The sequence below is a fragment of the Oryx dammah genome, unplaced genomic scaffold, assembly GCF_014754425.2.
Source record: "Oryx dammah isolate SB20612 unplaced genomic scaffold, SCBI_Odam_1.1 HiC_scaffold_28, whole genome shotgun sequence".
NCBI lineage: Eukaryota > Metazoa > Chordata > Mammalia > Artiodactyla > Bovidae > Oryx > Oryx dammah.
In genome coordinates, this window is record NW_024070212.1 from 87,395,855 (window position 1) to 87,423,819 (window position 27,965).

The 27,965-nt window shown below is 35.8% G+C and overlaps 1 protein-coding gene across 3 annotated transcripts in view; it reads right to left on the bottom strand.

The window, feature by feature from the left end:
* The window catches only part of PRKAA2 (protein kinase AMP-activated catalytic subunit alpha 2), an 81,898-nt gene that overhangs the window by 19,391 nt on the left and 34,542 nt on the right, over positions 1 to 27,965 (bottom strand). For all 3 annotated transcript variants that reach the window (XM_040231054.1, XM_040231055.1, XM_040231053.1), the window contains exons 2-6: positions 20,555 to 20,696; positions 9,818 to 9,911; positions 9,096 to 9,240; positions 7,778 to 7,865; positions 6,185 to 6,409 (exon numbers count right to left, since the gene is read on the bottom strand). In XM_040231054.1, coding sequence (XP_040086988.1) covers positions 6,185 to 6,409; positions 7,778 to 7,865; positions 9,096 to 9,240; positions 9,818 to 9,911; positions 20,555 to 20,696 — 694 coding nt within the window. The remainder of the gene's footprint in view (positions 1 to 6,184; positions 6,410 to 7,777; positions 7,866 to 9,095; positions 9,241 to 9,817; positions 9,912 to 20,554; positions 20,697 to 27,965) is intronic.

Below are 27,965 nucleotides of genomic sequence, written 5' to 3' on the forward strand. Positions count from 1 at the left end.
CCCTTGAAAGGAAAAGTTAGGTACTAAGTTTCATAGGGCTCCAAAATCACTGCAGATGGTGACTGCAGCCATGAAATTAAAAGACGCTTACTCCTTGGAGGAAAAGTTATGACCAACCTCTCACTCCAGTACTCTTGCCTAGAAAATCCCATGGATGGAGGAGCCTGTGTCCATGAGGTCACAAAGAGTTGGACACGACTGAGTGACTTCCCTTTCTTTCTTTCACCTAGATAGCATATTCAAAAGCAGAGACATTACTTTGCCGACTAAGGTCCGTCTAGTCAAGGCTATGGTTTTTCCAGTAGTCATGTATGGATGTGAGAGTTGGACTGTGAAGAAGGCTAAGCGCGGAAGAACTGATGCTTTTGAACTGTGGTGTTGGAGAAGACTCTTGAGAGTCCCTTGGACTGCAAGGAGATCCAGCCAGTCCATTCTGAAGGAGATCAGCCCTGGGATTTCTTTGGAAGGAATGATGCTAAAGCTGAAACTCCAGTACTTTGGCCACCTCATGAGAAGAGTTGACTCATTGGAAAAGACTCTGATGCTGGGAGGGATTGGGGGCAGGAGGAGAAGGGGATGACAGAGGATGAGATGGCTGGATGGCATCACTGACTCGATGGACGTGAATCTGAGTGAACTCCGGGAGTTGGTGATGGATAGGAAGGCCTGGCGTGCTGCGATTCATAGGGTCGCAAAGAGTCGGCCACGACTGAGTGACTGAACTGAACTGAAGTTTCATAGGAGTCCTTCAAATACTCTTAAAATCCTAGAATTCACAAATGCAGGACTGTTGTTCATGCCTAAGAAAGCCCCTGATTTCTCATCACTGATTGACTCCGAGGCTCTAAGCTAGAAAGAATCAAGACTAATGCAGAGTTATGAACTTCTCATTAAAATGCCGAAGACACCCCAACATGGACACAGAATCCCTCAGCAAAGGCTGGGAGACTGATTAGATCAAGGCCTTTAAGGAAATCTTTCTCTAGCAATTAGCTGACCATTAAGCTAATGAAGCAGAGACTTCAGTGGCTACCCTTGACAAAGAATACAGACTTAACAGAATTAGTTAAGTAAAATCACTAAGTAAATTAGAGCAACAACAGTGTACAACAATTACAAATTCCAGGCATCTATGCAAGAGAAATAAAAACATATGACCATTTTAAAATGTATACATAAATGTTCATGGCAACATTATATGAACCAAAATTTGAGTTGAGAAACAACTCAAATATACAATAAGTAACAAATGGATAAACAAAATGTAGTTTTTCTAAACAACGGAATATTTTTCAAGCAAATTTTTTCAAGCAAGTATTTTTCAAGTACTTAACTTAAGTACTGATATTCTACACCATGAAAGAACCTTGGAAACATCTAAGTGAAAGAAGCCAGACTCAAAAGGCCACATGCTGTGATTCTATTTATATGAAATGTCCAGAAGAGGCAAATCCATAAAGACAGAAAGTAGATGAGTGGTTGTCAGGGGCTGCAATGAGGAGGAAGTGAGTACAGAGCGTCTTTGGGGGATGAGAAAACTGTTCTGGGATCAGAGAGTGGTGATGACTATATAACTTTGTGAACATACTAAAAACCATTGAATCATACAATTTAAAGAAACAAATTTATGGTATGTCAATTATATCAATAAAATAAATGTTTAAAAAAAACAACAGAAATAATCTAAATTTTCATTTCTAATTAATTCAGAAAAAGTACCACAGTTCCTCATAATAATAACAGTGCCAATTAAAAAGCCATACTTTGGGATGGGGGGAGGATAAATTCGGTGATTGGGATTAACATATACATAGTACTATATATAAAATAGATAACCAACAAGAACCTACTGTACAGTACAGGGAACTATACTCAATATTTTGAAGTAACCTATAAGGGAAAAGAATCTGAAAAGGAAGATATATACATGTGTGTATGTGTGTGTCTGTGTGTGTAACCGAGTCACTGTGCTGTATACTTGAAAGTAACACAACACTGCAAACCAACTATATTTTAATAAAAATTAAAAAAATTTTTAATGATAATAAAGCAACCCTGAAGATGTGAAAAAAAAAAAAAGTCATACACCCAGCTTTTAATTTTAAGGAGTCAATTTCTAAACAAGGTAAGTAGTAACCAGGATGTTTATCAAGGTTCACCTGAAACAAAATCAATTCATTTCAGATGGGTTACTACACAGCCTCCAGAAACCGTCTTTCTCTCACTGCTGCCTAATACCTGATTTTCATATAAGACTTAAGACTAAATGAGCTATAATGACTCCAATCAAATTGTATAAATTTCACAATGTGCGCAAACTTCTTTAAGTGCAGATAAAAGGTCCTTATATATTCACTTTAGGATAGTATTAATGGCTAATATATGCTGGGTATTATTCTAAAAATTTGAATTACATTAAAATGAATATTTGTAGTTTCTAACATTCACCTGTTTCTAGACCTATAGAAATAGTAAATTCTTATGTTTTAACCTAAGACTATCCTCCAAACAAATCCACCATAAATGATGTAACTAAAGCACAGTGAGGTAGGAAATATGCCAATAGCTAGTAAACAAAGAATCAGAATTGGTGATTAGACAGTTGAACTTCAGATCTTTCATTTTAACCATAACAACATTAACAGCAATACTAAGCTTAAAGCACTTAAAGATGTGAATTTCCTGAAAATAATGTCTGTCTTGCTTACCAATATTCCCAGCAATTAGCATAGGACCTTGAACAAAGCAGATGTTAAATAACTGTTAAGTAAATAAAAATGATTAAATGAACAAATAAATACAGATATATTTTCTAACCTTCAATTGCCTAACATCTTAGAAAAAAAAGATATGTACAAAAATAAAAGCATACCTTACAGACATTGAGGGCTTGGTTCTAGAACTTTGCAATAAAGCAAGCCACCAATATTTTAGTTTCCCACTACATATAAAAATTATGTTTATATAATTTATAGGATAAGGGCTTATTTATAGGATAAGGCCAAAACTGATGTGTGATCTAGTAGGTAAAGGCTTAGGATTCCTTCCCTCAGTCCTCAGATTTAGGTAACTCATTGGCTTTTTCTCTAACATAGCACGTATCAAGGTAGTTAAAACAGCATGCTTGAAAATATATATAAAGTCTCTTTTACCTGTAACTATTTAAGCCAATGAAACCTTTCAAATTTTATTACTATGGGGCTTTTATGTAGCACTTTACATGTTCATGTTGCTTATAGTTTTATTCTACTGAAATAAATGAATGTCATAAAAATTATGCTTAGAGTATCTGTAGACTATTAAGTTTGCAAAAACATTATGCCCAAAAAACAACGTATGTACCTTAATTAAAAACACTTTATTGCTAAAAAATGCTAACCATCATCAGATAAGATGAGGATTCCACAAACCTTTAATATGTAAAAAACAAAACAAAACAACACACAGTATCTACACAGTGCAAAAAAAGTAAAGCACAATAAAACTAGGTAAGCCTGTAACTATAGAAGAGAATGTTGTAGCGTGACAGAAATATAACATTATCATGGTATGTTGGAGAAAGGATGGATGTCATAGGACTGGTGTAGCAATACGGATTAGCTTAGTACAGGTTCTGAAATCAGGCAATTTCTGAGCCCTACTTTTGTAAAATGGGAATAACAACAGCTACCTATTAAGACTTGGAACTTCCCTAGTGGTCCAGTGGTTAAGAATCTGCCTTCCAATGCAGAGGACATGGATTCAGTCCTTGTTCCGGGAACTAAGGTCCCACGCGCCACAGAGCAACTGAGTCCACACAAAACTAGGAAACCCAAGCACCGCAACTACTGAGCCATTGCGCTACAGCTAGAGAGAGTCCTGCATGTCATAACAGAGAGCCCCTGCGCCACAGCTAAGGCACAAAGCAGCCAGAAAGAGAGTAAATATATATTGTTTCAAAAAAGGAAATACTATAAGCATTAAAAAAAATAAGAGCTACCTATTAAGAATCAATGCAAGAAAATATGTCAAGTATGCAGCAAAATGCCTGTTATATAAAATCATTCAATAAATTAGTAACTTTCTGTTGAAGTGTATTTTGTCAAATGAAGAATTTCCAAACATTAACTACAGAATATGAAGAACTTTTAAAATGATAAAACTATAAATTCAAGTTACTATTGAAATTAAAAGACACTTGCTCCTTGGAAGAAAAGCTATGACAAATCTGGACAGCATATTAAAAAGCAGAGGCCTTACTTTGCCGACAATGGCCCGTCTAGTTAAAGTTATGGTTTTCCAGTAGTCATGTATGGATGAGAGAGTTGAGCCATAAAGAAGGCTGAGCACCAAAGAATTGATGCTTTTGAATTGTGGTGTTGGAGAAGACTCCTGAGAGTCCTTAGACTGCAAGGAGATCCAACCAGTCATTCCTAAAGGAAATAAGTCCTGAATATTCATTGAAGGGACTGATGCTGAAGCTGAAGTTCCAATATTTTGACCACCTGATGTGAAGAGCTGACTCATTAGAAAAGACCCTGATGCTAGGAAAGATTGAAGGCAGAAGGAGAAGGGAATGACAGAGGACGAGATGGTTGGATGGCATCACTGACTCAATGGACATGAGTCTGTCCACGCTCCAGGAGATGGTGAAGGACAGGGACACCTGGTGTGATGCAGTCCATGGGGTCACAGAGTCAGACATGACTGAGCAACTGAACAACAATTTTAAGTACTGAGATGGTTGCCACTCTTTTACACCACCCACATATGTGTAAATTAACTTATCCTGGTAGGTTTTTATTTACATTGTTCTTCTAAAGCTTGTGAATATACAGGTACCTGTTTAATATAACAGAATCAGTACTTTTATTATTCTAAGTATATGTGCTGATGTGAACAGGTACAAGTATATATACATATTAGCATATTTAATGTTCCAAGGAAAAGCTAACTAAGTGACCTATTTACTCTAAAGAACTATGAACACAAAAGAATTTTCCCCTGCTAAGTTGTTCATTTCCATTCCAAAACTAAATATGGTACTAATATATAATTTTACATTTTTATGTATGAGGCCTGGAACACTAACAGAGGCTGAGGGAAGAAGACACAAATGCAACAAAAATGCAAAAGAGGTCAGCAGCAGTCACACAAACTACCTTAGCCATCATTTAAATATTTCAAGAGTCATAGTCTGACTTATAAAGACAAGGCAGAGTATTCAGGAAAGATGTTAAAAGAATAAGCATTTGCAAATAAATACCTGATGAAATGTTAGGTAAGAACAAAAAACCCTCTAAGAAATATGACTGATAAATAAAACACAGAGGGCAATGAATCATCCTGACTTGTGTGTGCTATATAAAGGTCATATTCACAGTAACACCAGCAACTGCACTTTCCAAAGTTTCTCACATAACAAGAAATCCTTCACAGCAAACCCACTAGAGGCTATTTTTGGATTCAAAATCTTAGCAAAACTCTTTATGGTTTATTTCATCAACTCTATGTAAAATATATAACTCTCACCCTGTTTTTTTCCATTTGAAACATATTCAAATACTTTCTGAATGTTTACTGTATTTTTAGGCCTTCTAGCACTATATATACAAAGGTGCTAAGACACTCTCTCTACCCTTTTATAATTACAAGAGAGGAGAAAGATATACTGAAAACAGCTAGATACGAAATGAGAATGAAACCATGAACAAAGCGTGGAAATCACAGAAGTGCAAGCAACTGACAATGCCCTGGAGAATCAGGAGTGATTTCACCAGGCAGGTGATAAGTGAGCAGAATTTTAAAGGACGAATGGAAATCTTTCAGGTCCGAAAGGGCAGAAAAGGTATTAGAGGCAAAGGAGTAATATAAACAAAGACATGAAGGCATAAAATATGTATCATTATATTTGAGGAACAAGGAAAAGTTCACTGTGCCTGGAGCTCTGGTACAAGGGGTAAGAGCAGGAAGAAGTAAGCATAGCCTTACTATGACAGGTCTTGTATGCTTTGCTACTTTAACTGAAAAGTTTGGGACACAATCTGAAATAATTAAAAGTTGAATGAAAGGGCCAGGTTTATATAATAAGGAAAGTAAAATTCGTATAAAGTGTTACAGTGCCTAACATAAAGCAAGTGTTCAGTTAGTGGTACTAATATTAATACTAGAATATGCACTTAATAGTCACAAAAAGAATATTCACCTTATGTCTTTGATAGTTGCTCGTTTCAGGGGATCAACCTGCAGCATATGCATCAGGAGAGTGGCAACAGAACGATTGAGATATTCTGGGATGTAAAAAACGCCCCCTCGGATCTTCTTAAACAGTGTAGGCACATGCTCATCGTCAAATGGGAGGGTGCCACAAAGAAGAGCATACAGAATAACACCGCAGCTCCAGATATCAACTTCAGGACCTGCATACAGCCTAGGGGGAGAAGACCACACCAAACTGAAATGCAAGCGTCACTTCGCAACTGCACGCACCCCACTTCTCTGTGTACCTGTGTACACAGTGCGGACTCCAAATGTATTGCTTTCCAAGCTCTTCAATGTAATCCATGGCCACTCCCCTACACTCAATGGTTGTTCTCAAGAGAGAACAATTGGTCTAACCCATTGCTATTCAAATTGCCCCAGAGAAAATAGTACTTATGTGTACTTGACACAAACTAAACTGAACTTACTAATTAAAAAGTATAAAACGTTCTATGGTTGATTTTTGATAGAAGCATCAAAGTGGATGACCATAAACTTTAAGAAAAGCAATACTATATAGTGTATAAGCTAAATCTTCTTATATAAAGCAATTAAAAGATAAGACAATGCATAAAAAATAGAATGTTTATGCCTGACAGACCTATTTTAAAGAATATTTGAAATAGTAAAGTACCTAACTAGTTTTCTTTCATGGTATTCATGCTATATCACATTATCCTGCATACCTACTACTTTCATTCAAATTACCTGGTGGCTCATGGGGCTGAGATGACCTTTATCCAGAAAACCTATGCCTAGAATGTTGTTCCTTTTGTCTCTCACCTTTTTACAGTGTTAAAATTCCCCTGACGGCACATTACCAAACTCAAACCTGAGCCTCAGGTAATAGAGTAAATCTCTACAATTCCGATTAAAACAGTATAATCCATTTCAATAAAAATCTATCCAATGGTTACAGTGTTTGCTATGTAGCCCGAGCTCCTATATGTGCAATGATAACTGTTTTATATTTTCTCTCACAGAATTCTGTTAAGATCAGACACTGGTCACCAAAGAAGACTTGAGTTTATCATTGCAATCTGTATAAACATTTAAAAAATGTATCAATGAGTAAGTTACATGAATAATTACAGTCTTCTCTTGTGCAGTTTGCTTTCATGAAATGACAATAACATCTCCCCTCAAAACCTCATTCTTCCAAAGACAACATAAATATACTCTGCATGCTTTATAAGAGTATATAAAGTATGATTAAAAGACTGTGTCTGATAAGTAAATAATGACACTAGCAAATGCTGGCTTTCCTAGCTGCAATTGTCTAAAATGAAAAAAAAAATCAAGATTTTTTTTCAATTTTAATGGAAAAACTCCTTAAATACATTCATAACAAAAGCAAAATTAAATGTTTTAAAAATTGTTTAATGTAACTCTTCTGTCTTCAATGATAGAAAAATTAAGGGGACAATGTGCTTCTATTAAAAACCTTATCTTCCAAAGAGAATATATTAAAGTTAAATGTAATCAAAATGAACAAAACATTACGAAAAGCTTACTCTTCACTGATATACTATATTACCTGCCTGAGATGACTTCAGGTGCTGCATAATTTGGGGATCCGCAGCTAGTTCGCAGAAATTCACCATCTGACATCATGTTAGATAATCCTAAAAATAAGAGTAGCATGTTTAGCTGGTGCTAGCTATGTTTAAAGTAAATATGGATTAATGCAAAAGGAATAACATCAAGTCTGTAGTGCCTCAAATATCATAATGTTTACTTATTTTAAAAAGCAGTAGAAAGTATTTGTTAGACTAGAAAGAGACCATTTCAGAGTGCTTATACATGACCAAAAAAGCTAAAGCACATCACACATAAGACTGAAATTCCTTTCATAAATAAGAATGTTGATTCATTTCACAAATATGAGGTTGTTCTAAATTATGCATACTTTTGCAAACATAAAAGCATCAAAATATTACTTACCCATTTCTCCAAGTGAAAGAAGACAGAGATTACTATCACTTTTTTATATTCTGCTTTCATAGGCCTTTTAAAAAAAATCTCTAGGTAGAAATCAGATAGGCTCCAATTTATAAAGATTACATTCCGAAAGTTTTTAATTTGGAAAGTTTTAATTCAACATAAAAAAATATTCTATTGAACCAAAATCTAGTTGAACTGCAGCACTAAATGAGGTTTATGATTAGAGAAGACAGAAATAGGAAAAGGAATTTCCTGACTTTTAGATTAAAGACAAGGTACAGACAAAAATGTTAACTAAATAATGCTGAACTCTGGCACCTTTTCATCTCTTTCTATAATCTCTCACTTCCTAAACCCTTTCACCTACTATGGCACCCTGTCCAGGTATGTTGATCCCAGAAAATGTTTGGTCATAAAAATTACAGTGTTATCCTTTATTTTACCCCCAACAAAAACTCCTATTCTTTCATCAACAGCTAGTTACTACGCAGTCTACTGACATTCCTCCTCCATCAGTTCAGAAGGATTACAGTGCTCCACAACTGCATGGAAATTTTCACGAACCTCCATTCAAGAGCATTTATCAGGGGAAAAGCCTGTACTTGCATTAGATTTTCAAAGGGGGTTTGTAACCCTCACAAAAAACAGTCAAGTCTCATCTCCTCAGGAGGGAATGCAGATTGAGTAGGTTTACCTTGATACCAGCTCTCTAACTTCTCTAGATGTACTTGCATTTTTAGAAAGTGGTTTAAATGAACAGAACAAGCTAGTGTGCAGACTGTGCAACTAATCCCTTTTCACAATATAGGATTTACATCCTTGAAATTCAAAGTTTTAGCTCATTAAGAGTTGGTACTGTCACACTTGCAAAGGCAGCTAGTACACTTCTGGACAACTCTGGAGTTACATACCAAAATCAGCTATCTTGGCATTCATCTGTGCGTCCAATAGCACATTCTCTGGTTTCAGGTCTCGATGAACAACCATATGCCTATGACAGTAATCCACGGCAGACAGAATCTGCTGAAAGAGCCGCCGAGCTTCCATCTCTTCAACCTATCAGGTATAAAAGAAAGTATACCAAGAACATTTGGGACATCTACATAGCAAGTTTTAGTTTCACAATCAACCTAAATATAACTGAGTAATAGCAATTAGAATTGTGTTAGAATTCTCAACAAATCAGACAAACAAGGCAAAAACTTGCATTCAAGCTCAACATTATCAATCGACAGGCTTTTCTTTGCTACTATTTGTCACAGTTCATTTTCAAATAATACTACTAAATGTCCACAATGCTTCACAAGTAAAACAATCTAAAATAGAATTTAAGTGAAACTGCTAAGAAAAGGAAATATCTGAAGCTTCAGCATGATGTTATGGAACTGATTTTGCACTTTGAAAAGCATAGGCTTTTCATGTTGGCAATTAAGTAGAATATATTTCCTAAAATCAGTGCGTCATAATGTGCATGCTTTAAGAAAGAAAATACATCTAATACTCTGTATTTTTAGTTAGACATTATTACAGAAATAATCTCAACTTTGAAGATATCTTTGTGGTTTGCTATTTCTTACTACTTTCCTCTTTTTTTTGCTTAAGGGTTTATTGTACTAGATAGAATGTTACTCACCCGTCCATGTTTACAGATGTAGTCAAACAATTCACCACCAGACACATATTCCATTACCATAAAAAAATCCGTTGGAGTGCTGATCACCTGGTATCTTTTTTTGTCAATGAAAAATATAATAAAAATATTACTTTAACCAAAATCAGCCTAGTATATTCATTCCTACTATAAATTGAAATTCTAGTGTTTTATAATACTTTAAGATGTCAACAAATTATATAGTGTTATCAAAATAATCACAGTTATAAACATGGAAGTTCATAAAACTCAGTTAGGTGCTTCAGCTTACAGACTTCCCTCCAGATCCCACCTTTCATGTTTACAAAATCTAGGAAATCATCCATTCCTTGACAACTAAATTAAGAATTAATTTTTCCATTTAAGCAAAAAGGTGTTTGTAGTCTATGGAGATGGACTATGACCACCTAGACAGCATATTAAAAAGCAGAGATGTTACTTTGCAGACAAAGGTTCATCTAGTGAAAGCTATGGTTTTTCCAGTAGTCATGTATGGATGTGAGAGTTCGATTATAAGGAAAGATGAGTGCCAAAGAATTGATGCTTTTGCACTGTGGTGCTGGAGAAGACTCTTGAGAGTCTCCTGGTCAGCAAGGAGATCAAACCAGTCAATCTCAGTCCCGAATATTCATTGGAAGGATTGATGCTGAAGCTCCAATACTTTGGCCATCTGATGCAAAGAATTGACTCATTAGAAAAGACCCTGATGCTGGGAAAGATTGAAGGCAGGAGGGGAAGGGGAAGACAGAGAATGAGATAGTTGGATGAGATCACCAACTCAATGGATATAACTTTGACAAAGCTCTGGGAGTTGGTGATAGACTGGGAAGCCTGGCATGCTGTAGTCCATGGGGTCACAGAGAGTCAGACACGACTGAGTGACTGAACTGAACTATGGAGTTCAGGTATGTTGTATTTAAATAACAGTGGAAAATATTCTTGGAAAGGAAAATGTTATCAACATGGATACAATCCACAAAATCTTAAAGTTGACAAATGATCCTGTCTTCAAGATAAAAAATTCAAAAAAGGAAAGGAAGGTATAGATTAAAAGTAAATTAAGAGACATGTTGTATAGACTAGTTTTGATTCTAGTTCAAACAGACGAACTTTAAAAATTATTTATAAAACAAGAAAAGAAAGTCTGAATGACTGGTTGATAATATTTAATTGTTTAAAATATTAGATGATACTAAACTGTGCTTATTTTATTAAAATACAGCCTTTACCTTCCAAAGTAGATATTGAAGAGATTACAGATTAAAAGGTTACTCAGACAGTAAAGAATCTGCCTGCAATACAAGAGACCCAGCTTCCTGGGTCAGGAAGATCCCCTGGTGAAGGGAATGGCTACCCACTCCAGTATTCTTGTCTGAAAAAGTCCATGGACAGAGGAGCCTGGCGGGCTACAGTCCATAGCTCATGGGGTCAAAAAGAGTTGGATACGACTGAGTGACTAACCATTTCACACTTTCACTTTACAGATTAAAAACATACTATTTGGGATTTGCTTAAAAATAATTTGGGGTGGGAGAAGCAGGAAGAAGCAGATAAAATAATACACTGATAATTGCTGAAGTTGAATGATAGACATATAAGGCTTCATCACTTTACTTTTTTTTGGTATGCATTATGAAACTTCCATAATACAAAATTAAACAGATGTATGTATGTACATATGTGTGTGTTTATACGTGTGAAAATATATATGTCCTAGGCACTCAAAGCTGAGCACATAAAACAATAAAGAATCTTAGCTCTATTTGTCAAAATTTTTCCTAAAAAACTATAACTTCCACATCCACACACAATTTTACCAGAGTTTTGAAAACTTTAGAAACATGTTGACTATAGTATTAATGTTTTAAATGATGGTTGCATCTAACACATATAAATGAACAATTATTCTACTCTGCTTTGTTTACAAAAGATAAGTTATATCTAGTTGATTATTAGAAATATCTAAATTACACTGAGTTTCTATTAAGAGCTGCTATGTATAGCTGTGTGGTTGTGCATGGCTTAAAGGCACCCAGTGGAAGGCACAAGCAGGGGCTTAGAAGTGGCCCAGATGCCACCCTGCAGGCAGTACACCTTGACATAAGATGTGTCAGAAGCAGGGTAGGCTTTTGGTAACTAGTCTATCCAGATGGGGCACTGTTTATTATTAATGTTCAAAAAAGAAAGTTCTAAATGGTGGTCCTGGTTACTAGTCTTTATAGAGGAAGGAAAAAAATGGCCAGGAAATTGGTGCTATAACTACATAGTATATATTGTAAGAGAGGACACATCATATATAAATTAATACCTGCAAAAAGTAAAATAGTTAACAATATTGTGAACCAACTATACTTCAATTTAAAGAAATAGAAAACAAGGTAAAACATAAAAGCTATACTTTTATAGCTTCCACATCTGAAAATGATTACAGATTTTCAGAAGAAATATTTATAATAGCAGCCGCTAGTCTTTGGGACAAAAAAGGTACCCCCACTTTCTATAGATTAATGTAAGTGGCAAATAAGGTTGAGTCTTCTCAAATGAACTGTGAACAGGGAACTTACCCTGAGAACTCTAGGGGCAAAAAAAGGTTCTAAAGAACCAATCCTAACAGGCACCAAACTAATAGAATAAAATGAACAGTGAACAGCAAGAGCACCCATGGTGTCACCTCACTGTACGCTGATCTGATTTATCAACAGAAGTCTCAGCCACTTTTATGCTTTGTACATCTTTGGGTATAAGAGAAAAGCAGCAATTCCAATAAATTTAGCTGCTGATTCCTCTGAGTATATCATCGGTCTGACTTAATGTCTTTTTTCCCACTACTAACGTTGTTAATATGCCAGCAAATCTGGAAAACTCAGCAATGGCCACAGGACTGGAAAAGGTCAGTTTTCATTCCAATCCCTAAGACAGGCAATGCCAAAGAATGCTCAAACTACCACACAATTGCTCTCATCTCACACACTAGTAAAGTAATGCTCAAGATTCTCCAAGCTAGGCTTCAGCAATACGTGAACCGTGAACCTCCAGATGTTCAAGCTGGTTTTAAAAAAGGCAGAGAAACCAAAGATCAAATTGCCAACAACCACTGGATCATCGAAAAAGCAAGAGAGTTCCAGAAAAACATCTATTTCTGCTTTATTGACTATGCCAAAGCCTTTGACTGTGTGCATCACCACAAACTGTGGAAAATTCTTCAAGAGATGGGAATACCAAACCACCTGACCTGCCTGTTGAGAAATCTGTACGCAGGTCAGGAAGCAATAGTTAGAACTGGACATGGAACACCAGACTGGTTCCAAATAGGAAAAGGAGTACGTCAAGGCTGTATATTGTCACTGTGCTTATTTAACTTACATGCTAAGTAAATCATGAGAAACACTGGGCTTTATGAAGCACAAACTTGGGATCATGATTTCCGGGAGAAATATCAATAACCTCAGATATGCAAATGATACTACCCTTATGGCAGAAAGTGAAGAACTAAAAAGCCTCTTGATGAAAGTGAAACAGGAGAGTGAAAAAGTTGTCTTGAAGCTCAACATTCAGAAAACTAAGATCATGGCATCCAGTCCCATCGCTTCATGACAAATAGATGGAGAAACAGTGGAAACAGTGGCAGATTTTACTTTTGGGGGGCTCCAAAATCACTGCAGATGGTGATTGCAGCCATGAAATTAAAAGACACTCCTTGGCGGGAAAGTTACAACCAGCCTAGATAGCATATTAAAAAGCAGAGATGTTACTTTGCCAACAAAGGTCCATCTAATCAAGGCAATGGTTTTTCCCACAGTCATGTATGGATGTGAGAGTTGGACTATAAAGAAAGCTGAGTGCCGAAGAATTGATGCTTTTGAACCATGGTGTTGCAGAAGACTCGAGAGTCCCTTGGACTGCAGGGAGATCCAACCAGTTCATCCTAAAGGAAATCAGTCTTGAATATTCATTGGAAGGGCTGATGTTGAAGCTGAAACTCCAATACTTTGGCCACCTGATGTGAAGAGTTGACTCATTTGAGAAGACCCTGATGCTGGGAAAGATTGAAGGTGGGAGGAGAAGGGGACGACAGAGGATGAGATGGTTGGATGGCATCACTGACTCAATGGACATGCGTTTGAGTAAACTCCAGGAATTGCTGGTGGACAGGGAGGCCTGGTATGCTGCAGTCCATGGGGTTGCAAAGAATCAGACACAACTGAGCGACTGAACTGAACTGAACGTTGTCATCATTCTGGGTGAACAAGATATCCATGTAGATGATCTGTCCAATACATGCCCTCTAATTTCCTTGACTGCTTAGTTCTCATTCTCTTTTCCTCTTCTACACACAGCCACTTACTCCAGGATCACATACTAAGACTAATTCCTCTGATTATGCACTGGATTCCTTTGTCCCACATTCTGAAGAACTTGGTTTCGACAATTAGCTATTCTTTCTCCTGTATCAATCTCTCCCTCTTGACTGTATTGTCCTCTTTGACACACAAGCATTCTATAATATCTTCCATCTTAAGAAACAAACACTGCTTAGATCTCACACTTTCCTCTAGTTACCACTCCTATGTCTCTCCTCTCTAAAATCCCTGAACACGCTGTTGTTACTATCTCCCCTTCTATATCTCAGATTCTTTCCTAACAGGTTTTTGCCTCCACTATTCCAACAAATTTCAAAGACACCAGCACCTTCCACCTTGACAAATCTAATGGTCAATTCTCAGTCTCCTCTTACTCAATACTCAACAGTATAAGGAAAAGTTAATAATCTCTCTTTCTTCAAATATGTTTTCCAATTGGCTTTGAGACACCAAAAACTTTCTTGGTTTTCCTCCAACCATTTTAATTGCTCATTTCCATTCTCTTTTGCTGATTTCTCCCCTTCTCCCAGACATCTTAACATCATGGTGCCCTAGAGGTCAATCCCTTGAATTTTTATGGAGCAAGAAGTGGATTATGGAATTCACACTCCACATTCACATCCTTGAGGATCTCATCTAGTCTTTGGGCCTTAAATATCTTAAATACCATCTATATGCTGATGACTTCCAAATTTATCTCTAGTTTACGCTTTCTCCTTAACTTCAGACTCACATATCAAATAAACTATTTGCATTTTTAGTTGGATAATTAATAAGTATTTCAACTTCAAAAAAAAATCAAATTCTTGATTTTAAAGCCCCACTTCAAATCTGTTCATTCTACAATCTTTTCTGTTTCAATTAATGGCAGCTCCACTTTTTTATTTCTCCACACCAGCAAACCTTGGAGTCATCCTTGACTTCTCTCCTCTAACAACCTGCCGTGCTGTGTTTAGTCACTCAGTTGTGTCTGACTCTTTGTGACCCCATGGACTGTAGCCTGCTAGGCTTTTCTGTCCAAGGGATTCCCTACACAAGAATACTGGAATGGGTTGCCATGCCCTTCTCCAGGGGAACTTCCCAACCCAGGGATCGAACCCAGGTCTCCTGCACTGCAGGCGGATTCTTTACCATCTGAGCCACCAGGGAAGCCCACAACCTACATCTGTCAGCAAATCCTGTTCTCTACCTTGAAAATATATATAAAATATGCTTACTTCTCAATATTCTCCACATTATGTTCTAATCCAGGCCACCATCTATTTCACTCAGAATACTGCAACTGACCCCTAATCTGATTTCTCTGCTTCAACATAAGTCTGATAATATCACACCTCTGGTCAAAACTTTCCAGTGGCTTTCCTTTTACTCAGAGTTAAAAACCAAAGCTCTTACAATGGTCTGGTATACCCTTATCCAATCTGGCTCCTCTCTGTGTCTCTGACTACACCTCTTACTCCATTTCCCCCAGATCACTCTGCTCCTATGATCTACCACCTGTAGCAATTTCCACCTCATAGCCTTTGTATGTTCAGTTTTCGCCATCTGTTATTTCCTCCCTCCAAATATCTGCATGCATATTTCCTCACCTCTTTACTGTCTAATAAATAACATATTTTATTAATATAGGATTTATTGTCTATCTCTTCAATGCCACAAACACACAAGTGCACACACACACACACACACAAATATAAGCTCCATAATAGCAAAGATTTTGTTGTTGACATCTGTTTGTTTGCTGACGCATCCCCAGTGCTATCTGTTGAATGAATGTATCAACAAGCTAACTTTCTGGCCTTATTTTCCTCCATGTCCCTATGCAACAATCTGTGCATTAGAAAAACCAGACTGCTTGTTCCCACCATACCATGTTCCTTACACTTTCATTCTTTTGCTTCATTGTTTTTCTAGAACCATCAAGACCTTGTTCATTTGTCACTTCTTTGTACACAGAGTAACCACTGAACACCTACTATTGTACTAGGTGCTGAGGAGATAAAGATGATATTGACAGCACAAATCTTCACTATCACTTAGATAACTAATGGGATGCTCAACTTAACACAGCCAAGGCAGATCACTAACATTCACTTGAACCCCCAACATGGTTCTCCTCTATTTCAGAAAATGGTATCATCATCAACACCTAATTGGTCAAGTCAAAACCCCAAATTCCAGTTGCTTAGGCAAAAAAAAAAAAGGAGAAGATTCCTCATTTCCTTTCTTTTCCTCAGTAATTTATTAGTTTTACCTCTAAAATATACATTGAATTGACAGTTTTATCTCCAGCTAGACCAGTGCCATCAAACAGAACTTTTCTTCAGTGATGGAAATATTTTATCATACTGTCCAATATGATAGCCACTAGCCACGCGTGGCTATTAAAACACCTGAAATGCGGCTAATATGACCAGAGACCCAAAAGTCTTTTTAATTTAATTAAAATTTATGCCACATATGGCTGGTGGCTACTGTATTGGACAGCACAAGTCTACACTACCATTTTGGCTAAAGCCATCATTAATCTCCCAGCTGGACCATAGCAACGGCTTCCTAACTGCTCTCTGCTTCTGTTTCTGTCTCTGTACCCATTCTACACTATTGCCATGTCACTCCTCCAACTTTCTCACCCCCTCAGGTTCTTGAACAAAATCTAAGTCTCTCGGCAAAGTCTTCAAGACCCTATGGCGTGTGGCCCACGCCCACTCTCTGAGCTCATGAACTCCTTCTCCTTCCATCATCACTCCGTTCTTGACATTATAGGGTACAGCCATCTTCTTTTTCCTATAATTCTCAATCCTTCCCCCTCTGAGGTTGCTTTACAAATACTGTCCCCAGATTTTCAGATGGCTAGATCTTTATAATCCTTAAGCCTTATCTCTGCTCAATGAGGCTTTGCTAACAGCCTAATCTAAATTAGCACTTCCTCCTTCCTTGTCACACCCTAGGACAGCACCATGTTTCACTCTCCATATAGCACTTATCAATGCCTAAGATAAGTCTGGTTAATTTGTTTACTTGCTATTGTGAACTGCTAGATAAGGCCAGCCATAAACATCTCAAGGGCAGAGAGAGACCCTGTCTTTTACTACTGTACCCCCAAAGCCTTACAACAGTGCCCATCAGATACTAGGTACCCGATAAAAATTGGCTGAATAAAAGATGAAAACAAATACTGTTTTTGCACCTAAAGAATTCAATTTTGTGGAGATACTAAAAAGAAAATGAGCAATTACAATGTAATGTCCAGGGCTTTGGAAAAGCTGAAATTCTGGGTGCTCTAGGAACAGAGAGGATGAAACTTGACCCAGTGTGTTACAGCTAGGGCAAAGTAGTTTTTCTAGAGGTAACTGCATTTAAAAGCTGGTATTTAAAGGACAAGTTGGATTGGGAGCCTAGAGGAAGGGAGATATAGGTAAAGTTTCCCAAGCAGAAGCAACACTTGAAATACAACAAGTAAGAAAATGGTAACATTAAGAGCAGAGAGAAATGGGCAGACTTAGGAGACACTGGAAAAAAAGTAGTAGAACTTAATGATCAATTGTATGTAAGGGGTAAGGGAAGAGGAATTAAATATGATGCTCAAGTTTTAGGCTTTGAAAATTGTGTGATCAGTATTTTCATTCAGGCATACAAATGTATATAAACTAATATTCATGCACACGAATTTATTTCATTCATGCACATAAACATATATATATAAACTAAACTGAATTATATACATATATAAACTAAGCTGAATTCAATAAACTAATATGAATTTTTCATATACATATATATGAAAAAATTCAACTTAGTTTCAAATGGCTCTTTGATTTCAGAATGGAAACACTCAATAAATAGTTCAATGAATGTGTTCAGAATTCAGCAGAAACATAGATTTGTAAATTTTTAGGATAGAGATGGCAAATCACACCATGGTAGCAGATGAGTTCACCCAGAAAGGATTCACTAAGATTACACTAGCTCAGAATGCTGAAGTATATCAGTATCTAATGGCCAGGCAGGCAATGAAGGGTCCATAAAAGAAAGTTTCAAGAAAAGGCAAGAATGTAAAAAGAAAATCAGAAAATCGTGGTGCCATAGAAACCTAGGGACTACAACATTTTCAGGTGTTCATGAAAAATGTCAAAAGCTGTCCATGAAGTGGATAAGATAAAGATATTTAAAAGTTGGTAGGCAAAAACCATCTTTGCCAAATTAGAAAGTATTGATCCTTTGACCAGTTAAAGTGAAATTTCCCTAAGAACCATGGGGAAATGAAAAACCAGGACAAAAATCAATTCAACAAATTCTAGTTTGTGGGAAGTTTGGAGTTTCCTTTCAATCCTATTTATTCCTTTTAATTTTCTCCCTGTGGGTTTTTTCATTTTGAGTTAATAGAGGAATTATGCAACATACAACCTTCATTTTCAGTATTTAGTTTTCAAACTTTCTTGCTTATTCTAGAAGTCCATTCTGTAGCAAGGAAACCATTCTTGGCTCACTTGCATAGTCCAAGATTGCAGAAAACAAACAAAACCACTAAAAGGATCAGGTCTCTCTCCCTGTTTAAATCACTAACACTGTTAGAAGGCTGTGTCAGCAAGTTTATTCTGAAGCAAGAATACATGAGTGCCTTTTTAAAACAAAAAATCAAGTCCACAATTAAAAGGGTAATGTGGTTGAATGGACTAAGCTTAGGCTGGTAGCCAGAAACTTTAAACATTAAGTTCACCTCTGTCAGTTACCTTCTGACCAATCCTGAGAACATCCTAGTACTCCTTCACAAAACAGAACATAATGAAATAATTCTGAAACAGAAGGGGGTAAGTAGTCAAACCAAAGTCAGAAAACTATAAATAGTTATAGAAATGGAAGCAAGAAAACACTAGTAGCTATAACATCAAAAAGAAGCTTTTAAGTCCTTTTGACAATTGCAACTGCTTACTGACAAAATTATTTATTTATAGGAACAAAACAGCAACTAGAACTCATGCTCTAAATGAACAAAGTTTCCTTGGCATCTTTCAGGGTTTGCATTATATAAGTGATGAGGTCAAGAAACAAAGAATACAGAGATCTCTCCTTTCTCCACTCTCACTTTGGCATGTGACAGTTTTAGCCTGGCTTAGCAGCTTTCCCCTCTTATAGGAAGTGACCACTCAGGAAGGAAGAGCAAAGAGATTTATCTTAGAAGCTAAATTCATCCACTCAGTTATTCATTAACTTGAATATAATAATTATTAACATGAAGTTGAAGTCAAACATGACGGAGTCTGAGTGAACTCTGGGAGTTGGTGATGGACAGGGAGGTCTGGCGTGCTGTGATTCATGGGGTCGCAAAGAGTCGGACACGACTGAGTGACTGAACTGAACTGAACTAATAACTAACTAGCAAAGTCTCCAAGATATTAATACTGCTTTTCTTCTCAGTTTTTTCAGTCCTGTTTTCGAGGTTAATAGCATGCCATTTGAAATCAGATATGAAGTTAACGACTAGCTCTGCAACTTACTAGCTATTTGACCTTGGTCAAGTTGCTGATACTCTTTAAATATGTGATTTTCTTATCTGTATAATGAAGATAATAATATCCCTTATACACTTACTGAGAGGATGAAGTGAAATTATCAGTTACTCAATAAGATTAATATTTACTTTATTAAACTCTGTCCAAGATTTAAGATAAAAAATAAAGACAGTCTTCAGTGTTTTATCATATTACATTTTCAAAATTAATATTTAACACAACTTCAGTCTAATGCTCTCCCAACTGATCTATTTCAGCCACTTTAAACACAACTTCAAATGATGTAAAAGAATAATGCTGCATACTTAATGTCTAAATTTTCTATGAGTCTAGATGATGTTAAATTAATTATCTTTCAAATTAATTACTTATTTATTAAACTCTTAATTTATTTATCTTCTAAGTTGGTAACTTGCTTTATCCAAAAAAAAAATTAATTTGCCTTCCTAAGGACTTTACTATCATTAATTAAATTAATGATGGCAGTTTTGCAAATAATATTATGGGCAGATAATCTTTAACAGTTACTTTCTACCTTTTCCAAAAAGAAAATACCCTGTTCATTAGAAGTGACTAGAAAACAATTATAAAATAAATCTAGAAATAGCAAAGTCCTAAATTACATGAATACTAGAGATGAGAGTGAATTTACAATTAGACTTTTAATTCTAAACCAGAAGCATGCAAAAAAGGATAATGAGGTTAAATGAATTACATTTGTTAAATGTAAATATGAAAAACTGTATATTTATAAAAGTTTAACTAAAAATAGATAATTATTTATAAATTCAAATATGATATTTTGAGACAGTTTCTCTCATGTAATCAGGTGCAGAAATACTTACAGTTTGATAATATGAGGATGACGAAAGAGTTTTAGATTTTGAATTTCTCGTTTTATTTTTCCAACAACATCTAAACTGCGAATCTTCTGTCTATTTAAAATTTTAACTGCCACTTTATGGCCTGTCAATTGATGCTCTCCAACTAGAGAAAAGAAAAAGGAAAATAATTTTGCCATCATAGCAATGTAATCATTTATCCATGCTTCCTTCCATTGTAACTCCAAATTTTTTGCCTCATATTTACCACTTTAATATCACTTATTGCATAGAACAGAAAATAACCTCTTTTCATGTCTGTCTACTCTACTGGAGTATGTGCTCCTGAAGGACAGAAACTGTATCTTATCTTCTCTGTATCCTCAGCACCCAGCACAGAGATGTTAATTAAGTATCTGGGGAAAGGATTATTGACTTCCATTTTCATACCTAAAACTATAGGTATGAATTTTAACATCTTTTGGATAGAATAGAATTACTATTTTTTGTTCCCCTCTTCCTCTTCTCTGGTTAATTCAATCACTTGTATTATGAAAGAATAAATAATTGCTATAATAAATTAAAACTCATAACTAGTTTCAGTACCATTTCATCAGAAAATTCACATGTAGCCCTTTTTCACCTTTTCTATAAAGGTTTCTTGTTTTCCCACATTTGATGGAATCTCTATTTCTTTCAAACTTTCACAGTATACTGACAAAGTTCATGTTCCTTCACCATTTTTAGGCTGTTATATATATTTGTGTTCTTGAAAAATCATATAGTAAGAGCTGGTAGCTCTTACCCTCCTCAAATAAGACAGTCAGTATTCATCTGAATGTGCTAGGAAGTGTCTAGCACAGTATTTTGCACATACTAGATGTATCACACTTCTTTATTTCAAACTATCTTACAAAGGTGTAATAACTAAAAGAGCATAGTCTTGGCATAAAACCAGACACAGAGATCAATGGAATAGAATAGACAGCCCCAAAATTAGCTCATGCATAATTAAGGTCAATTAATTTATGACAAATGACTCAAAAACATACAAAGGGGAAGGGATAATCTCTTCAATAAATGGCACTAGGAATACTGGATAGCCACATACAAAAGAATGAAAGTAGACCTCATTTCATACATTATATAAAAATCAACTCAAACTGAATTAAAGACTTAAATTTAAAATGAAAAACCATAAAACTTCCAGAGGAAAACATGAAGTAATCTCCTAGAATTGACCTTAGCAATAATTTTTTGAACTTGATAACAAAAGCAAAGGCAACAAAAGCAAATATAAATGAGTAGGATTAAATCAAACTAAAAAGCCTCTTCATGGCAAAAGAAAGCATCAACAAAATGAAAAGGCAATCTACCGAATGGAAGAAAATATTTGCAAATTACACATCTGATAAGGGGTTAATATCCAAATTATGTAAATTATCTAACAATTTAATGGCAAAAAAACCAATCTGATTTGAAAAATGAATAAAGAACCTAAATAAACTTTTTGCCAAACAAGGTATACAAATGGCCAAATACATAAAATCTTCAGGTAATCATCAGGTAAATCATGACTAATTATCAAGTAAATGCAAATCAAACCCACAATGAGTTCACCTCACACTTGTCAGAATTGCTGTCATTAAAACTGAAGAGACAACAATGTTGGTGAAGATGTGGAGAAAGGGGAACCCTTGTGCACTGACGGCAGAAACATACATTGGTGTAACCACTAGGTAAAACAGTACAGAGGTTCCTGGAAAGCTAAAAAGAGAACTACAAGATGATTCTGCAAGCCCCTGGTAGGTATTTGAAGGAAATAAACATAGGATATCAAAGAAGTATCTATACTACCATGTTCATCACAGTATTATTCACAAAAGCAAAGGTATGAAAACTACCTAAGTGTCCGTCAACAAATGAATGAATGAATGAATAAAGAAGAATGGTGAGCATATTTTCTCCCCCCACCACCACCTACAGGAGCTCCAGGGACAGGCACAAGCCATCACTACCATCCTGGGCTCCCAGGGGTCCCAGAAGAAGAGAGAGAGAGAGGGCCTGAGAAAATATCTGAAGCTATTACAGACAAAACCTTCCCTAATCTGAGAAAAGAAACACTCAAATCCAGGAAGCACAAAGAGTCCCCTATAAGATAAACTCAAGGAGGAACCTGCTGAGACATGGATTAATCAAACTGACAAGAATTAAAGACAGAAAAAATATTTTAAAAAAATAAGGGAAAAGCAACAAATAATATATGAGAGAATCCTTATAAAGTTATAAGCTGATTTTTCAGCAGAAACTCTGCAGGCTGAAGAGAGTACTACAATATATTCAAAGTGCAGATGGGGGAAAACCAAAACCAAAAATACTCTACCCTTCAAGGCTATTGTTCAGATTTGACAGAGAAATCAACAGATTTTACAAACAAGCAAAAATTAAAAAGAGACTTCAGTACCATCAAAACCAGCATTACAGTAAATCCTAAAGGTACTTTTCTAAGCAAAAAATAAAATGCCACAACTAGAAACAAGAACAATACAAATTAGAAAGATCACTGGTAAAGGCAAACATAAAACAAAGGTAGGAAATTACCCACACATAAATCTGATATTAAAACCAGGGATTGTGAAAAGAGTACAAATGCAGGGTATTGAAAATGTATTGGAAATGAACAGACCAGCAACTTAAAACAATCTTGTACATATACAGACTGGTATAATAAAACCTCTTTGGAATCACAAACAAAAAATCTATAACAGATACACATACAAAAAAGAAAAAGCAAACACAACACTAAAGATAGATATCAAATCACAAGGAAAGAGAACAAAAAACGAAGGGAATAAAAAAGACCCCTGGTGGCTCAGATGGTATAGAATCTGTCTGCAATGCAGGACACCTGCGTTCAATCCCTGGGTTGGGAAGATCCCTGGAGAAGGGAATGGCAACACACTCCAGTATTCTTGCCTGGAGAATTCCATGGACAGAAGAGCCTGGCAGGCTACAGTCCACAGGGCCACAAAGAATCGGACACAACTGAGTGACTAACACTTTCACTTTCAAAAATAAAAGCTAAATCACTTAACAAAATGGTGATAAGAACATACATTATCAATAATTACCTTAAATGTAATTGGTTTAATTGCTTCAAACAAAAAACATAGACTAGTAGAATGGATATAAAAACAAGACCCAAATATATGCTGTCTACAAGAGATCCACTTCAGATCTAGGGACATACAAACTGAAAGTAAGAGAATGGAAAAAGATATTCCATGTAAAGAGAAATCAAAAGAAAGATAGAGTAGCAATACTCATATCAGACAAAACAGACTTTAAAATAAATACTGTTGAAAAAGACAAGGAAGGACAAGGATCCATAATGATCAAGAGATCACTCCAAGAAGATGTAACGTTTATAAATGTATATGCACCCCCCCATAAGACTACCTCAATGTATAAGGCAAATGCTAACAGCCATTAAAGGAGAAATTGCCAGTAATAGGGGACTTTAACACCTCACTTTCATCAATGGACAGATCATCGAAGCAGAAAAATCAATAAGAAGACAAAAGGCCTTAAATGACACATTAGACCAGATGAACTTAATTGATAATTGTAGAACACTCTATGCAAAAGCAACAGAATACACTTTCCTCTCAAGTGCAGATGGAACACTGTCCAGGATAAATCACATCTTGGGCTACAAATTAAGCATCGGGAAATTTAAAAAAATTAAAATTTTCTGACCACAACAATATGAGATTAGAAATCAATTACAGGGCAAAAAAAAAAACGTAAAAGAAAAAAAAGACACGTTCACATGGAGGATAAACAATGTTACTAAACAACCAATGAATCATAGCAGAAATCAAAGAAAAAAAAAAAAAACCTAAAGACAGGTGACAACTAAAACACCATGATACAAAACCTATGGGATATAGCAAAAGCAATTCTGAGAGGGAGGTTTGTAACAATACAATCTTACCTCAGGAAACAAGAAAAATTTCAAATAAACATCCTAATTTTATACCTATAGCAACTAGAGAAAGAAGAGCAAAACCCAAAGTTAGCAGAAGGAAGGAAGCCATAAACATCAGAGTAGAAATAAGTGAATCAGAGAAGAAAGCAAAAGAAAGGATCAGTGAAACTAAAAGCTGGAGTTTCAAAAAACAAACAAAATTGACAAACCTTTAGCCAGACTCATCAAGAAAAAGAGAGAGGGCTCAAACCAATAAAATTACAAATGAAAAAGGAGATGCTACAATGGATACTACAGAAATTAAAAGAAAAAGTCATTTAGGAGACTACTACAAACAACTAATTATATACCAGTAAAACAGACAACCTAGAAGAAATGGACAAATTCTTAGAAAGGGATAAACTCCCAAGACTGAACTAGGCTGCACCAGGAAGAAACAGAAAATATGAACAGACCAATCACAATTAATGAAATTGAAACTGATTAAAAATCTTCCAGCAGAAAGAGAGTGCAAAAAAAGGAACCCTCTTAAATTGTTGGTGGAAATGTAAATTGGTACAGCCACTATGGAGAATAGTACAGAGGCTTCTTAAAAGACTAAAAATAGAGCTACCATATGACCCTGCAAGAGCTTCCCAGGTGGGGCTAGTGGTAAAGAACCTGGCTGCCAATGCATGAGACTTAAGAGATGCAGGTTTGATCCCTGGGTCTGAAAGATCCCCTGGAGGAGGGCATGGCAACTCACTCCAGTATTCTTGCCTAGAGAATCCCATGGACAGAGGAGCCTGGTGGGCTACAGTCCATATGGTTCCAAAGAGTCAGGCACAACTGAAGCGACTTAGCAAGCACATGACCTTGCAATCCCACTCCTGGGTATGTATCTGGAGAAAAACATGGTCCAAAAGGATGCATGAACCCCAATGATCAATGAAGCACTGTTTATGAAGTCAAGACCTGGAAGCGACCTAATGTCCATTGACAGAGATGGTACATATATACAATGAAATATTACTCAGCCTTTAAAAAGAATGAAATAATGTCATTTGCAACAACATGGATGGACCTAGAGATTGTCACATTGAGTGAAGTCAGTCAGTCAGAGAAACAGAAACACTGTATTGCATCCTTTTTACATAGAATCTGAAAAGACATGATACAAATGAACTTATTTACAAAAGAGAAACAGACTCACAGACTTAGAGAATGAATTTATGGTTGCTGGGGGAAGGATGGGAGGAAGGAATAGTTAGAGAGGAAGAAACAGTTAGCACTGTACATACTGCTATATTTAAAATGGATAACCAACAAGGATCTACTATATAGCACAAGGAACTCTGCTCCATGTTATGTGGCAACCTGGATGGGAGAGAAGTATGGGGGAGAATGGTTACATGTATACATATATATGTGTGTGTGTGTGTATAGCTGAGTCCCTTTGTTTCCTACCTGAAACTGTCACAGCATTGTTAATCAGCTATACTCCAAAACAAAATAAAAAGTTAAAAAAAAATCTTCTAGCAAATAAAAGTCCAGGACCACATGACTTCACAGGCTAATTCCACCAAACATTTAGAGAAGAGTTAACACCTATCTTTCAGAAACTCTTCCAAAAAATTTCAAGGGAAGGATCACTCCCAATCTCATTCTATGAGGCCACCAACACCCTGATATCAAAATCAGACAAAGATGCCACCAAAATAAAGAGAAAAATTGAAGGCTATCATTGATGAAAATAGATGCAAAAATCCTGAACAAAATACTAGCAAATCAAATCCAACAATACATTAAAAGGATCAAACAACATGATCAAGGGGGATTTATCCAAGGAATGCAAGATTCTTCAATATATGAAAACCAATCAGTGTGATACACGACATTGACAAACTGAAGAATAAAGACTGTATGTTCATCTGAATAGATGCAGAAAAAGCTTTCAATAAAATTCAACAAATGATTAAAATTCTCCAGAAAGTGAGCACAAAACAAACTTACCTCAACATAATAAAGGCCATATATGACAAACCCAGAGCTAACATCATGCTTAATGATGAAAAGCTGAAGGCATTTCCTCTAAGATCAGGAACAAAACAAGTATGTCCACTGTTGCCACTTTCATTCAATAGTTTTGGAAGTCCTGGCCACAACAATCAGAGAAGAAAAAGAAATAAAAGGAATCCAAATTGGAAAGCAAGTAAAACTGTCACTATATGCAGATGATATGATACTATACATAAAAAATCCTAAAGATGCTGCCAGAAAACTACTAGAGTTCATAAAGTTGCAGGATACAAAATTAATACACAGAAATCTGTTGCATTCCTATACAGTAACAACAAAAGATCAAAAAGAGAAATTAGGGAAGCAATCCAATTTATCACTGCATCAAAAAGAATAAAATATCTAATAATAAATCTACCTAAGAAGACAAAAGACTTGTAGTATGGAAACCATAAGATGCAGATGAAATAAATTGAGGATGATATAAACAGATGGAAAGATATACCATGTGCTTGGATAGAAAATATCAATATTGTCAAAATGACTACGTTGCCCAAGGCAACTTAGAAATTCAATGCAATCTCTATCAAATTACCAATGGCATAATGGGATTTTTCACAGAACTAGCAGAAAATTTTAAATTTTTATAGAAACACAAAAGATCTTGAACAGCCAAAGCAATCTTCAGAAAGAGAAATGGAGCTGGAGGAATCAGGGCCCCTGACTTCAGACTATACTACAAGGCTAGAGGAATCAAAACAGTATGATACTGGCAGCAAGAAAAACCCAGAAATACAGATCAACAGAACAGCACAGAAAACCCAAAAATATGCCCATGCACCTATAATCAATTACTCTATGTCAAAGACGTAAAAGTACACAATGGAGAAAAGACAATCTCTTCAATAAGTGGTACTGGGAAAACTGGACAGCTTCAAGCAAGAGAATGAAAGCAGAAAATCTGCTTATACCATTGACAAAAAATAGACTCAAAATGGGTTAAATACCTAAACGTAAGACTGAGCACTATAAAACTCTTACAGGAAAACATAGGCAGAACATTCTTTGACACAAATCATAACAAAATCTTCTTTGATCCACCTTGTAGAGCAAAAACCAATACAATATTGTAAAGTAATTAGCCTCCAATAAAAATAAATAAATTTAAATTAAAAAAAAAGAAAAGAAAAGAAAAGCAAAATTAAGTAAATGGGACCTATTAAATTTAACTGCTTCTGCACAGCAAAGGAAACCACCAACAAAAGACAATCCACACAATGGGAGAAAATATTTGCAATCAATTCAACTGACAAGGGATTAATCTCCAAAATATAAACAGCTCATACAGCTCAATATGAAAAAAAATTTTTTTTAATGGGCAGATCTAAATAGACATTTCTCCAAATAAGACATAGAGATGGACAAAAAGCACATGAAAAGGTTCTC